General features: G+C 46.4%; 1 protein-coding gene and 1 pseudogene across 2 annotated transcripts in view; both read left to right on the top strand.

The window, feature by feature from the left end:
• LOC310781474 (disks large-associated protein 4-like) overlaps nt 1-16,093 on the top strand; it is a 101,194-nt gene that overhangs the window by 69,225 nt on the left and 15,876 nt on the right. The window contains exons 2-6 of the mRNA XM_083642113.1: nt 2,935-4,225; nt 5,060-5,295; nt 5,666-5,743; nt 6,587-6,734; nt 8,328-8,547. Coding sequence (XP_083498239.1) covers nt 3,014-4,225; nt 5,060-5,295; nt 5,666-5,743; nt 6,587-6,734; nt 8,328-8,547 — 1,894 coding nt within the window. The 5' untranslated portion in view covers nt 2,935-3,013. The remainder of the gene's footprint in view (nt 1-2,934; nt 4,226-5,059; nt 5,296-5,665; nt 5,744-6,586; nt 6,735-8,327; nt 8,548-16,093) is intronic.
• Nucleotides 9,860-11,194, top strand: LOC310781578 (tubulin beta chain pseudogene; annotated as a pseudogene). The gene has a single exon. The product of its transcript is annotated as a tubulin beta chain pseudogene (transcript).

Below are 16,093 nucleotides of genomic sequence, written 5' to 3'. Positions count from 1 at the left end.
CATTAAGGTGATCAAAAGTATCGATACCATCAATAAGTATCGATACTAAAGATTTGAAATGGATCCAATACTCATTTGCAACAGGTATCGATAGTATGGATACATTTTCTTTTTAAACGGATACAATATTCATTTTCAACAACAGTATCGATACCAGCAGCGCTTTCTCTTAATGAAAAATCCAACATACTACAGATTTTCCCCTCCCTATCATTGGTGGGTATCTGTTGCTTCAACAAGGTAAACATATTTTGTTGATGACCAGAGCAGGGCTAATCTGCTGTGTTGTGATAGGCTGATGACCGGAGCAGGTGTGATCTGCTGTGTTCTGATAGGCTGATGACTAGAGCAGAGCTAATCTGTTGTGTAAGTGCCACGTTTTTAAAATCAGGAGTTGTATCATCTAGATGATGGAGAAACATGCGTCTGTCCATCCATCTGTCTTTGTTTAGTTTTATGCCTCTTGATGTGCTGTCGTCAAACCCCCCCCCCCCCCCCCCCCCACCTTGGAAATGGTATCGAGTATCATTATTTTCCTGGGTACTATCGGTATCAAAGTTAGAAATTCTAGTATTGTGACAACAACCCTACTCTGCATGGTGTGTGTGTGTGTGTGTGTGTGTGTGTGTGTGTGTGTGTGTGTGTGTGTGTGTGTGTGTGTGTGTGTGTGTGCGTGCGTGCGTGCGTGTGTGTGTGTTTGCCTTTGTGATGGAGGTATATAGACAATGAACAGAGAGATATGTCAAGATTTATTGTCACGGTTGCTGTGTAAACGGCAAGGCGTATAGACCCTTTTCACGGGGGCCATTGTGTAAACACAGGTGCAAGCAAGACACTAATGAGGGTTTCACTCGCACCTGTGTTTACCCTGCCTTTTTGACACAAAATGGCCCCCGGGAAAAAAGGGTGTATTGTTGGCAGAGAGGCCATATGAGATGTCTCTTTTCCTGGGAGAAAACAACCACCATACATTCGAGATGTAGACCCCCTGTCACCTCTCAGCGAGGCTATTTCACAGTATCCTATCCAGAACCAGGAGCTCCTTCTAACCCGATACTCCTCATGCTCCATCATCACAGTCTAGAAAGAACAGATAAGGTAAAGGGGAGTGAGGTCAGGAACATTGTACCAGACAGAATCCAGCATTTACCTCTGCTTGTATCTGATATGGTACATTGAAAAGGAATGCCATTGAGATAACAACTTTGAAATATTTCCCTTTGCCCTAGAATCTCTCGGGTTTTTAGTGAATATCGGGGAGGATGCATTGTTTCCCATAGTCAGTACAAAATGAAAGCAGAGTTTGTCCGCTAGTATGTGGATGGATGGGAAAAGATGGCAAAGCGCCCAGAATGATTTGTGGGACTCAGGGTTCATTTCCTGCTTTGGAACAAACAGCACTTCTTTAATATAAAGCTCATTTGCATGTGTGAGTCACAAACTCAGTCTCCTATTGGTTGTCACTGGAGTCGCTCCGGGCTGTTCATCACAATGATGCTGCGGATTTGCTCTCTGGCTCTCTGGTTTCTAGCCATGGTTGAAGTTCATGCAGTAAACGGTCCTATTCAATAAGAATAAATATGTGAATTGGTCTCTTTGTCTTCCACCCTCCGGGCTCCATTGTGTTTAGTGGCGGAGGGATGAATCAAAAGATATCCTGTGTCCTCCGGGGCAAGATGATCTCAAATGCCCCCCCCCCCCCCCCCCCTTTTGAAAAACTTGGCAGAATTGTCAACAATCACTAAACCTTTATTTCTCAGATAAAAGTTATAGATCCATTGCTCTACTATAAGCTTTGTAAAATCAGGCCTTTTTTTGTTAATTTTTAATTTGTATTATGCGATTCCTATGCATACACAGATGGTTCATCTGAACTTCTCTATTCCTCCAGATGAGCATTAGAAATACCTATTTGGAAATGTTAGTTAGGAGTGCACTAATATGCTTTTTTCCCCCAACCCCTTTTCATTGTGCTCCCCGGATCCTGGTGCTCCACCTGGTGGCTTGTTGTAGTGTTGAGCCACTTGTGAGGGAACTTACTTATTGCTGCAGAGGGCACTGCCTGTGCCCTCCACATTACTGGCTGTGTCAATAGTTTCTCGAACATGTGTCTTCTTCTGTCTTTTGTAGCTAAATGACTCTACTAGAGATCCAAGCGAACAAAGACGGTTCCTAACGGGTTGGAATGTGTTCATTAGCGTAAGTGGACTTGTAGAGCTCCCTCTCTGGGGCATTATTTTGTATGCTGGTGGCTGTTTCACGGTTACACATGGTTAACTAGCATCTCTGTGTGAAGGGACAAACAGCGGCACACCTTTATAAAACATTCCTGGGGGGATTGGTGGCTAAACGACGATATAAAAAGCATTAATCCAGGAAAATAACTCACATGTGACAGCAATAGGCCCTCAGTGTCCGGTCCTAAAGGGCCCCTATTATGCATTTCTTCATTTCCAAGACTAAAAAGACTAAAACAGAGTGTTTCAGACAGGAGGTGACCTGAAGGGGGCGCGTGAGAGCCAGTACAAGATAAACAATTCGTTTTTTGAACTATGAATCATGTAAAGCTACTCTAGAGGAGGCCAACAATAAAATCATAATTATATTAAAGGTCACGGGAATACTGTAGCTGCCAACTCTTTTCTGCTTTATTTGTGAATTAAATTAGAACAGATGTGGGACTTTTTCAGTATTTCTATATTATGTAAATCTTCAGTTTTCATAACAGATTCTAACCCATTTCTTCAGATCATGATAATTTTTTTGCTGCAAACCACTCATGACACAATGGCAACACTATGCTCGTTTTACATCCATTCATTTCCCCACAACTGTCAGCATGCATGTCGTAAATAGCAGCACCACACAGAGATCTGCCCAAAACGTAAATTTCATGTTTGATTGATCACTTCTGTGTGTCCCTCTGCATTGCAGGATGAGCCCTTCAGGCCTGTAGACCCTCGCTGAGTGGAGACATGTTGTAAAGGCCAGCAGCAGCAGCACCTCAGCCACCATGAAAGGGTTAGGAGCCAACCGCGGCCGTCACCTGTCTGACTCCTGTGAGCCGGCGGGATGCCCCCAGAAGCCTCTCTGCGCCATGTCGTCTGACCCTCACAGTGCCTTCCTAATGAGCTCCACCATGAACCACTACGGCACTCTGGACCCCCATCTTCACCACTTCGCTCCCACCAGCCCCACCCCCTTGACCCCTGACTGCCTCCTGCCTTTCAGCCAGATGTCCAGCAGCAGCACCTTCCCTCGCCTCCACTACAGCTCCCAGAACGACCAGGTGGACTGCTCCCAGACCTGCATCCTCCCCGCCGTGGGGGGTGTAGCCGGGCAGGGCGGCAGGGCAGGCACACTGTCCTCCTCCATGTCCATGGGCCTGGGCCTGGGTCTTAGCGGTGCGCCGATGATCACCAGCGGATCGGCCACCATCTCCTCTGCGGCGGCGGCCAAGATGAACCGGTTACCTTCCAACCTTTTGGATCACCTGGAGAGGCACATGCCCCTGCAGCGAGACGGCTTCAGCACACTGCAGTTCCATAGGGGTCGCATGTCCAAGCAACGCAGCGAGAGTCCCGGACGCATACGCCACCTGATGCACTCGGTACAGAAGCTCTTTGCCAAGTCGCAGTCGCTGGAAAGCTCCGCAAACAAAGGCAACCTCAACGGGCGCTCTGCCGGAGGAATGAGCGGCACCGCCACGGGGGCCCCTGAGGACGGGGCCAGACTGACGCTCAGGAGCAAGAGTAAAGACAGGGCTAAGACCGAAGGGCCAAAACAGAGACCCAGACCCAACGCACTAGGCCTCTGGAGCTCAGACGACACCCTGGACACTGACACGGCCAAAGCCGGCACTATCGCCGTAGGGTACCGCAACCCGCTGACCATGATGACTCTGGGCAGGGCGGTGTCAGACAGCCAGGCTCCTCCCCGACACATCCCACAGGGCTACCACACCATCTCTGCACATACGCTCAAGACCTCCAAAAGCAGCGGCGACCTCAAGTTCCTGGCGTGCCCGGCGATCCAGGTGGCAGCACAGGAGGAGGAGGACAAGAGCAGGGCGAGCAAAGAGGCCACGTTGGTGAAGAGGGGCTCCTGGTCGAGCCTCACCCTCAGCCAGGCCAGGCAGGTGTTGCAGAAGAGCTCGGCTACAGTCAACAGGACTCTGCTGAAATCAAAGCCCTGCCACCAGGACCTGGCACAGCAATACCTCCAGGTAGGAGGACCACCGTGTACGTTCATCTTCATCAGCATCAGAGTTTAGCTCCTACAATTCCGGTTGATTGGATTTGTTTATCTTTCCTGAGCACTGAATGTGGCCTGGAGGGATTTCGAAACATAACCCCCGAACGCAACGGTGGGGGCCCTCGCTGGCGACGCTAAACTTTGAGCTAACCCTGTTCGCATCTATGTTCGCAATGGCATCCCAAGTATCATCATACTATTATGGGATGCGATGCGAACAGTTGTATTATCGGATGTGCGTTTCCCAGGCAACGACAAACGTCGACACGTTTTGGAACGCTGGCACGATGCTCCTAAAAGCAAAATGCTTATTGTTTTGAATGATTTGGCATCTTCTATTACTGTCAACACTGTCAACACCAGTATTGTTCGTTGTATTGTAATAATAATATGCCATAAAGGTTTATTGGAATTTTGGGGAGAGCAGGAAAAAAATTAAATAATCTGGCCTGGTGGGGGCGTCGTTGGCCTGCCGGGCCCGCCAGGCCTGTAGAATGGTAGGGGAAACACTGCGTCACTCTGCTCATCATATAAGCCTCTAGGCACCGAACCCTTTATCCTTGTAGTTTACTTAGTCACATTGGTATTGATTCTCTTCACAAATCATGAAATGTATCCCAAATGCATTATTCATTTTCTTCAGTACCATCACTGCATACGTCCGGTATAATTTTATGAAGGTTTATGTAAATCATACATCATAATGAAATGCATACAGAGGTCTCTACAGCAAAAAAAAACCCATCTGCTTACATGGTTTAACAGTCGTACAAGAGCATGTACTGTAATGCTTTTTACAATGTAGGTTCCCCTGGGGGACTGGGCAGGAACTTTGGGTCGTGGCCGGCCCGGGGGAACCGAGATCCCCTGTCGAAGGATGCGCAGCGGCAGCTATGTAAAAGCCATGGGAGACCCAGAGGACAGCGAGGACTCTGAGGGCAGCCCCAAACCCTCCCCCAAATCTGCTGCCCGTCGCCAAAGCTACCTGAGGGCCACGCAGCACTCCCTGAGTGAGCAGCAGGCACCACCAACCCAGCGCAAGTGAGTGCCCACATCGTACAGAATTAGCTTATTATACTGGAAGATATACTCTAAACTGGGGCACAGAAAGGATATTTGTTGACAAAATGATTCACCAAAATGTTGGAACAGAGATTCACTCTCAGTGTAAATACCATGTCCCCAAAGGTAGTCACTAGGTGGCAGTATCTCGTCATGTAGAACTATCTGGTTTGGCAACAGCACTCAGCTAGTCTAAACAAACCAACGGATGGTATTCATGAAGCCATAGACGTAGCTTGATGAGAGGGAAGTATTTAGTAAATGACATAAATCATCTATTTGCTCCAAAATAAAAAGGAGGTGAAATATGTTTTGCCATGTGTTTTACCCCTACATCCACACGGGACAGGCCTTGTTGCTACGCTCTCATGCGGGAGGATTTTCTGTGGTCTCCACTGCAAAGTGCATGCTCTATGCAGCATCTGAGGTCAGTGTCATCCAGAGGCAGGCAGTGTGGACCTCCACCCGCCTGCACCACCCGCCCTACCACCAGTCACCACTAGTACCCGCCACCTTTTTTCTCTAACCTCCCCCCAGTGCTTTGCCCCCTCTGCTCTGCCCCTGTTCCATCCATTAGGCTCCACCCTGCGGGTACCCTGAGTGGTGTGTTTACTTCAAACCTTGATGTCAGCCGCGCCCTCACACCTCTTAATTCCATAATGTACTAATTTTCCATGGCAACTGCTCCACTGCACCCCTCGCTTATTGCATATACATCTCCACTAAAAGCAGGTGCCTATTGGGCAATCCAGAACAGAGGACATGTATCAACATTCCAATAGAGAGGCAAAGTGAACGTCACTTCCTGCTTCAGCACTGTACCAAAAAAAAAGTTTAATCCGCAGTTTTTTTTTACATTTTGGTCCGAGTTAAATATTATGTGGTCTCTCCTGTTTCTAAATATATCCGAACCGTGACCAAGTAAAACTATTTTTTATAGGCATTTTATGAAATGTCTATTATGGGAAAATAAATGGCGGATGAAAATCTCTGGTACAGACGTTTCACTTTGGCTCTCTAAACCAATAAGAAAGCCAATGTATGTGACTATTTCAGCATTTTATATTACTCATAACTCGTTTCCTCTGCGCTGCTACTTTAAACCCTAGTAACAACCCTAGTCACTATCCACTCATCTCTATGGTATTTAACATTGAAATAAATACCCAGGGGACGTTTTTTGGAGTGTGACTCAAAGCATCCACTGGATATCATCAAGTGAAGCAAAGAAATTGCCCCCCACTTATCCCAATTTCATTCACTTCAACAGCTCCCTACCGTCCCTGAAAGAGTTGTCCACTAACCGGAGCCTTGATAACTTAGACTGCCTGGTGAGCCCAGGGGAACCCGCTCCGTGCCACTGGAACAATGATTTCAACCAGGGCTTTGGTACATTGGGCAGAGGTATGGGCACTCAGGTACGTCTGCTATCTCATCCAACCTGTTCTTATTCATTGATACACTGTAGCGTGTCACGTTATGACTTGTGATTATTTCATCCCGTCTGTCTGTTAAATTCATCTTTCTGTGTTTAGTGAAGATACTAATACCATTTGTTCTAGAGTCCGGATCAACCAATTTCTTCACAACATATAATACATTTAAATCTGTGTAAAATTGTGCACCATACTGACATTTCAAATCTCAAATCACAGGATTTGGTACAGAAAACCTAATTAACATCGTGCAATTTGAGATGAGCAAATATGCTTTTTGAATCAACTCAAATCCCCCAATAGAGAAAAGTGAACTTGACGAATTCACTGAAGAAAGAAGAGAAATGGCACCATTGTGTCATTTTGAACATTTCAATGCATGAAAGGGCTGCAGAGACTGCAGAGTTGCTATATGAATAAGCCAGCAGAGAGGGGAATAGGAACGAAAAGAATGCATGAGAGTATTTTGCAGAATTGGCACAGTATAACCTCAGTAGGCCTATAAACCTGTGGGGGAGATAGGTGTATATCTAGATGAGCAGGTTTGGAGTGGGACGTAGCAGCATCACACTCACAATCATCGGTTGCAAGCATGAAATAGCACCGTACTGTGTGTAGTACACAGAGAGGCAATCAGCCTCTTGACCAGGAAGCTTTTACTTTAACCTAATCATGTTTGACAGATTCGATTTAGTTCAAGATGAGAATAAATTCAATTAGAGGAAAGTATTTGTTGATATCTGGTGGATTATTATGGTTACAACAAGATGGCAATTGTAGCTGAAGTGCTCATTTCTAACTGAGCGGGGAGGTGGATCAGGACTTGGCAGTGTGAGTGCATATGCTTTGTGATCAAGATTTGATAAATATAAGATATGAGTCAGATGCAATCTTCTTAGCTTGGATAAGTAGAGAGCCCGTGTCAACACACACAATACAGTCAGTCTTCACAACAACACTTGGGAAAAGGTCCCTGCAGAATTAATTAACATTTCCTACTAACATGCTCAAACCTAGAAAATAAACCCACTACTTTTTTCTCTCGCTTTTCATCCGTCATCTGTAAGAAGAGGTCAAGTTCTCCAGACTGTCTTTCTGCAGGATTTTGCAGTCCTCCGACACCATCACTCTTATCATTCAGCTATGCATGCAGGCAGTCACTATTAGCTTACCACTGATCAAACATGCCAGATGGGGTACAACAGTGTCAGCGCTGGTTCCTATTTTACACTGGGAACACAAAGCTGTGCAACAATGAAATATTGAGTTAGAGGTATGTTTGAGTAACTGATATCATGCTACCTACAATATTTTATACTAACCCTACAAGCCAACAGCATTATTGTTGGAATCATTGTTTTTTTTTATTCACATTTCTGGCAGATTTTACACCATTTTTACACCACTCTGATAAAACAGCCATTACACCGTCTCCCTGACTCCAGTCCTCTCTCCAACATCCATTGTCACGTCAAATTGAGCTTAATATCCACTCACAGGTGCTAGAGCTAGTAGTGGAAACATGCTTCTGGGTGTCCGCCCTCAGTGTGTCAACCTGCAACACTGTGCTTGCAGGTATGCGGGCAGGGCTGTGGGCGTTTGCTGGCGTACTGTGAGGGCGAAACGCAGGCAATGGAGGCTCTGGATCTGCCCGCGCCCACCTGCTTCCGGTCGCGCAGCCACAGCTACCTGCGGGCCATCCAGGCAGGCTGCTCCCAAGACGAAGACACGACGTCCGCGGACTCGGACTCGCCACCGACCACCACTGCACGCTGCATCTACAGCTCCAACACCCGTGAGTGCCGCTCTCACAAGTGCTAAAGGAGAGGGAGGAAAATTATGCAATTTAACTGATACCTTCCACATCCCAGTGCTATAATTGGCGGCGTGTCAGTATGTTTGCCCGTCCGGAGTTGCAAGGCGCGCCATAGAGAGGCAAAGTGAACGTCACTTCCTGCTTCAGCACTGTACCGGAGATTTTCTTCCGCAATTTATTTTCCAATAGACATTTTGTAAAATGCTTATAAAAATAGTTTTACCTGGTCAAACCAAACAGTTCAGCTATATTTAGAATCGGGAGAGACCATAGAACCGAATCTTAAAAAAACAACATCGAATTTCCCATCCCCTTTAAACCCGCATTTTTTTACGTTTTTGTTTCTAAATATATCTGAACTGTTTGGTTTGAAAAACAGCAGAGTATTGCCCCTGGCTAATGGGCTTCACCTCCCTACTGACCACTCAGGAAACCACAGCATTTTTTCATGGAATTGTAGCAACTGAAGACAATCGAATATAAGAGGTTTGACTCCATCTAGCTGTCGCCACATTTAGAGTTCTGATTGGACAGTATAGTATGTCTGTCCAGAAAGAAAGCGGCCAGGTCGCCGAAGGAAGGTGGCCAGGTCGCTTTGTCATATAGGAAAGAAAGAAAGTGGACAGGTCGCCAATGAGGTCACATACAGTTCTAGATGCTCGGCCTGGTGGCCAGGTCACTATAGTAAGTCTCAAAGCCAGACCCATGAGAGTTCTTATGCTTGATACGCTGCACGCTGCAGATTGCTCTCTGGGTCTGGGACACTGCTCGCACCAAACAGGTTTTGGAATCCTGTCCAGTGATTGCTTGCGCCGCGCTACAAACGGTCACTTATTCAATTGTTACCAACCTCAAAACATGGTACAGAATAATGTATGTAGTATGCGGAGCACAGCTATTCTCGGGTGACTCGAGCTATTGCGATGTCATTGGTGATGATGTCATCAGTTAGTGATGTCAAAAGTGATGTCATCAAATCACTGATTTTGTCACAATGGCTCTGTGCGTAAGTGATTTGTGACAGACACTGATGATGTCATAGACGTTCACTTATGCAGAGCCATTGTGACATCATTAGTGATGTCATAAATCACTGATGATGTCACATATGCATAGACATTGCGACGTCAGTGATTAAACAGTAACATCATCAGTAAATAATGATTAATGACATCACCAATGATATCATAGACATTGTGACACCATCAGTGATGTCATAAATCCTTCCCTGCAGAGCCTATAAGTAGGACTGGTGCTCAGTCTGAGGGTATTATTCATTCTTCGACCCAAGATGAGAGAGATTGTGCATATGCAAGCTGGCCAGTGTGGCAACCAGATTGGAGCCAAGTTTTGGGAGGTGATCAGTGATGAACATGGCATCGATCCCACTGGAACGTACCACGGTGACAGCGACCTGCAGCTGGAGAGAATCAACGTGTACTACAACGAGGCAACAGGCGGCAAGTATGTTCCTCGTGCTGTGCTGGTGGACTTGGAACCGGGCACCATGGACTCTGTGAGGTCTGGTCCCTTTGGCCAGATCTTCAGACCGGACAACTTTGTCTTTGGTCAGAGTGGGGCAGGTAACAACTGGGCTAAGGGCCACTACACCGAGGGAGCCGAGCTAGTGGACTCGGTCCTGGATGTGGTGAGGAAGGAGTCGGAGAGCTGTGACTGCCTCCAGGGTTTCCAGCTCACCCACTCCCTGGGCGGAGGCACTGGCTCCGGCATGGGCACCCTGCTCATCGGCAAGATCCGAGAGGAGTATCCGGACCGTATCATGAACACGTTCAGTGTGGTGCCTTCCCCCAAGGTGTCGGACACAGTGGTGGAGCCCTACAACGCCACGCTGTCCGTCCACCAGCTGGTCGAGAACACAGACGAGACCTACTGCATTGATAACGAGGCCCTGTATGACATTTGCTTCCGCACGCTCAAACTCACCACGCCCACCTACGGGGACCTGAACCACCTTGTGTCGTCCACCATGAGCGGGGTGACCACCTGCCTGCGCTTCCCCGGCCAGCTCAATGCAGATCTGAGGAAGCTGGCAGTCAACATGGTGCCCTTCCCCCGGCTGCACTTTTTCATGCCAGGCTTCGCCCCGCTGACAAGCCGGGGCAGCCAACAGTACAGAGCGCTGACGGTCCCCGAACTCACGCAGCAGATGTTCGACGCCAAGAACATGATGGCGGCGTGCGACCCGCGCCACGGCCGCTACCTCACCGTCGCCGCCATCTTCCGCGGCCGCATGTCCATGAAGGAGGTGGACGAGCAGATGCTGAACATCCAGAACAAGAACAGCAGCTACTTCGTGGAGTGGATCCCCAACAACGTCAAGACGGCCGTCTGTGACATACCGCCGCGCGGCCTCAAGATGGCCGCCACCTTCATCGGCAACAGCACGGCCATCCAGGAGCTGTTCAAGCGCATCTCCGAGCAGTTCACCGCCATGTTCCGCCGCAAGGCCTTCCTCCACTGGTACACGGGCGAGGGCATGGACGAGATGGAGTTCACCGAGGCCGAGAGCAACATGAACGACCTGGTGTCGGAGTACCAGCAGTACCAAGACGCCACTGCCGAGGAGGAGGAAGGGGACGAGGAAGGGGACGAGGATCTTGAGTGAGTGATGTCATCAGTCCCGTGTGTGCCCACATGTGAAGCTAAAGTCACAAACTGTGACTGTGTGTGGGAGGACTGTTCACCATGCTGTTTGAACTCTAACTACTCCTTGATGCTTGCTCTGGTGTGGAGCACCAATAATTCTACTCACAGTGGTAGAAATAGCAGTACTGCTAGAGTAGTAGTAATACTATTTTTAGTAGAGCTGACAACACAGGCCACATCGGATGTGCTGCCAACTGCCAACCAGCACGTCTGTGCTGATGCTGTAGCATCTCTGGTGATGGGCTCAACAGATTTTCACAGGAGCTTCTTGTAAAGGCTGCTAAGGAACACCGCAAGCAGAGCTGGGACATCACTCAGTTAGATGGACTTTGATCAAAAATACATCTGATCCGGCATTTCTTTTTATTCTTCATCCTCCAAAAGTGAAGAAATCACTTGTGGAAGCCCTTGTCTCATCGTGACCTGGCCAGGTCACTGATGAATCCATGACAATGCGTCACTCGAGCAATTGTGATGTCATCGGGTTCAGTGAGATGTCACTCAAGCAATTATGATGTCATCATGAGTGACTGAAATAAATCATTGATGATACTGCAATTGTGATGTTATCGGTGACGATACCATCAGTGATGTCACTCGAGCAATTGTGATGTCATTGGTGATAGATGTCATCAGTGATGACATAAATAAATAAATAAATAAAAATTTACATAATAAAGTTGTGTGTGTCTGTATGTATCAGTGATGTGTGGCATCATCAGTGATCTCATAAATCCCTGTCATAAAGAGGTCGGTGGTTTGATCTCCAGCTCCTCCTTTCCGTATGTTGAAGTATCCTTGGGCAAGATACTGAATCCCAAATTGCTCCCCATTGTTGTGCCAGGCAGCACCCTGCATGGTAATGTAGCTTGCTGCCATCAGTGTGTGAATGTAGGCATATTGTAAAGAACTAAATGCAGTCCATTTACCAGCATGACTAACAACCTCAGTCATACCAGATTTATGAAGTCAAAATGCATGACAAATCATTAACATTTCTGAAGTGACTCATAAGGAACAGTGCCTATACAATGCACTTATGATGCCTCAGACAATTATAATCCTGAAGTAACTGACATAATTTGCTGTACATTGGCATCTTAATCTAACTGTTTAATATCTTGGACATGTTCTCTTTGATGAAATGGACAACATGAACTATTTGCTATATTGGTCAATACTTCGTTTACTGGCAAATAGCCCCAATTTTACTACTACATTTAATATCTAATGTGCAACTTTCTTTCATTTAAAGAAAAAGAGGCGAAGAAATTATTGTGAATTTGATGGGTGTTGTTCACTCCTAGAGCTCAGCCTCACTCACACTGGATGATGTATCCAAGGAGGTTCTTGATGTATATACCCCCCCCCCCCCCCCCCCCGCCCCGCCCCCCAGAGTCCGTTCCCGCGGCGTCAGAGATAATACAAATGAAACGCACATTATGTATGATTATGACGCACATTCGCAAACAAGGATATACCTAGATTTAAGCCAATCATTTTCGTCTTCGATTAACTCGATGACCAATCGTTTTTAGACAGCCGTAACCGGATTCCAATCCGAATGGTCAGGGCGTGTTCTCCAAATCCTTTCTTCCACGGGACGCTGTGTGTGTGTGTCAAGGCAGGACAGGAGTCAGGATATCGTACTCGTAGTCTGGCTGCCCCGCTCAACAGCATTTCATGAATGAACAGAAGATACGGATTTTTGAGTCACTCCCGAGACAGTAAGGTTTTAAGTAATTTTTCTAACTGAGCTTTGGTGTTTTGAATTGATTGCCGCTGTCAGACGCTGCCAGCAGCACGCTACCATTGCTAACGGGAGCTAACGTGAACGATATAACTTAGTTAGGTTAGCTAACGTGGATGAAGAAAGGGGGATTCGTTAACGATTGTTAGCACGCTAGCGAAGCTGGTAGCCAGCAAGGTGGCTGGTGAGACTGGTGGTGGTGGTAACCAAGCACGAACGCTACCCGTTAGCAGCGTCTCATTGTTAGCTCGCTAACACCACCCATCAATTTTGCGTAAACGTTAGGCTATCAAACGGTATCGTTGGTCAACGTAAAATCACATATTTGCTAAACGAGATGAGTAGCTACGCACGTTAATACGCGTTTACTGACTGGTGATGTTAGCTAAAACGCGTCAAGAGCCGATCAGATGGATAGATCGGTACCCGGCTAGTTCGGCTACCATTCATTGCAGCGGTAGCTAACGTCAGCTAGCTAGGTTACATGATCCGCTAGCTACACACCCTGCCAACGAACTCTCATTGCTCTCGCTTGCCTAGTAACGTTAAAGGTATACTGACATGAATCAAGCCTTGTAACATAACGTTAATATAAACGGAATAAATATCTAATGCAGGGGATACGGAAATATATGTGTGCTCTAAAGAACCCACAGACAATTTCAAGTCACATCTCAAGTCATGTTTCTTCAACCTGACGCGGTGGGTAACCTAGAATAGCTGGCTAACGTTATCCCAAAAATGTTAGCAAATGGACCTTTCCGTGTTGTTTCAGATTAGATCAACCAAGTAACCTAAACTATTTAGCGGGAAGCATAGCATACATGTGACAGTAATTTCAGCACATTGAGGAAGAAATAACGTTAGCTGCCTGACCCTCTACAGTACTCTGGTCTGGTTGGGTAAATCATGCAGCCTGTTGAGAAAATTAATCTGTAGCAGAAAATATAACTTTTGTAGAGTCTACAAAGCTAATATTTCCTGCTACAGATTTTTTTCAACAGTAGCTACTGTGATCATTGCATGATTTTTACCCAACCATACCAGAGTACTCTTTGGGGGCAACCAATTGTCTTGAACGACAGAGAAGATGAAATAATTTGACTTTACAGTGTTTTTACATTTCTACTTTGCTCTTATCCGTTAAGGTGGCACTTGGAATATATCAGAATCAGAAAGACTTTAATGATCCCCGGGGGGAAATTGGGACAAGTTACAGTAGCTCGCTCACAGAACACACATAGCATAAAATAAACAGTAGTAAATGCAATATTAAGCAAAATAAGCAGAAGAACACAACATGGCATAGAATAACATATTCCGTCACTCAGTGTCTGGAAGCACGACCTTGCAAACTTGTTTTACTGTAGCCTAGATCATCAGGTGTCGCCTCAAGTGTAATGGCTTTTTTTGGTACACCCTGTGCCATTTTGATTCAGTAGCTAGCTACCATGTGTTAAACCTGAGGTCACAATCAATAATGTATCTGTTTCCAGCCCCGTGCATACTGAACTAGTGCTGTGCAGTTTTGAAGGCTTTTTTACCCAGAGGAAGACTTATAATAACTAGATATTGATGCTCACTAAAAGCCATCAAATAAAATTGCCGTCTGAGTCTTCTATGCTCACAATCAAATCATGGTTGAGAGATTTGAGTCTGTGTCGTAGCTGGCACTCCAAATGTTTTTTTTTTTTTTTTTTTAATGTTGTAGATGATGTTTAAGAAATGATATTTTATTTTGTTGTTCTTTTATAGTTGGTACTGTTAAAACAAAACTCCCCAAACAGACTGCTTTACAGCCTGGTGGTGGGTGCCATCAAATTCATGGTTGTAGCAAACGTGTCAAATTTGATCCAATAATACCACATTACAGACACAGACAGTCTGTCTGTGTATTACCATGGATAGACTGTGAGTCATCCTCCATGCCTCTCACTCCCATTGATGATGTAATCATGACTCAATGGCGAAGCCTCTGTAGTTGCACACAGTAAAGGCAACACCAGTCAGGCTTCCCAAGGATGTGTGTGCAGAGCTATCAGTTAACATGTTTTTTATGGGGGGAGTAGTAAATCTTCATCCAAGGCTCAGCTCCTGTATGCTCTATAGAGAATGGATTGCAGAAAGGCGCTGGCTGCTCAGATCCACGTTCCCTGTGGACACGGCTGCCAGACCAGGAGCCACAGGAGGTCTTAATCGACTCTGCGACGGGAAGCTGCTTCCGTTTTTTTTCCCCGTGAGCAATTTAACTTGGGGGTTACATTTGAAGTGCCAGCACAAGTCATGGGGAGCACGTTGCTTTATCCTCGAGGGCCTGTCCATCTTGTCCATTTCCAGTCCTCCCTCTGGGACGCTTGTGTGCTTTATCTTTTCCTCAGTAACACAAGTCCTCCTCACTCAGCCATGTGTCCATGACTCCTACAGCCTGTCACCCTGCCATACGACCTATCAGTAAAGGCCGCTAATCTAGGATAGAGCTAGCTACCATCTTCGTCCGGGTCGGATTCGAACCCGGGTCGGCCCGCGCAAAGGACTAAGCCTTTATGGTACGTGCTGCACCAGGTGAGCCACCGGGAGAGGCTTCTCATGTGTGGTAGTTGGTACAGTCACAAGATCATCCAGAAAGGGCAATACATAATATTTTATATGAGCTAAAGGCTATGCATGCATCTTGCTACTCTGCTGTGTATGTTGAGCTAGGAGCTGGTTAAACAGGATCTTCTGTGGAGCCACAGAGTTTGGGAGACAGATCAGCACTGTGTCCCCCAGCAAAGAAGTTCACTCTAGTCTAGAGCCCTAATTACAGCACTTACATGTAGCGTAAGTAAGCTAAAGTTGCTCGTGAATCAATGAGCCCAACAGTAATCAAAGTTTTTAAATTCCAAACTAGGACGCCAAACGGGCTCGCCCAAAAATAGGGAAGAGGCTAGTCCTGCTTCCCCCCATTTTAATTTTAATTGTATGTATTATTGTTGTTATTTTTTTAAAGATTATATTTTGGACATTTTTGCCTTTTTTATTGGATGCTTCAAAGTAGAGAGGGATGGGAAATATTGGGAGTGGGATGATACCAAAAAGGTCCCAGGCCGGATTCCAGCCCAGGACATT

This window comes from Poromitra crassiceps (genome assembly GCF_964638095.1).
Source record: "Poromitra crassiceps genome assembly, chromosome: 8".
In the NCBI taxonomy this organism is placed as follows: Eukaryota; Metazoa; Chordata; class Actinopteri; order Beryciformes; family Melamphaidae; genus Poromitra; species Poromitra crassiceps.
The sequence above is the reverse complement of the archived record's forward strand: the minus strand, read 5'-3'. Positions and strand labels throughout refer to the sequence as shown.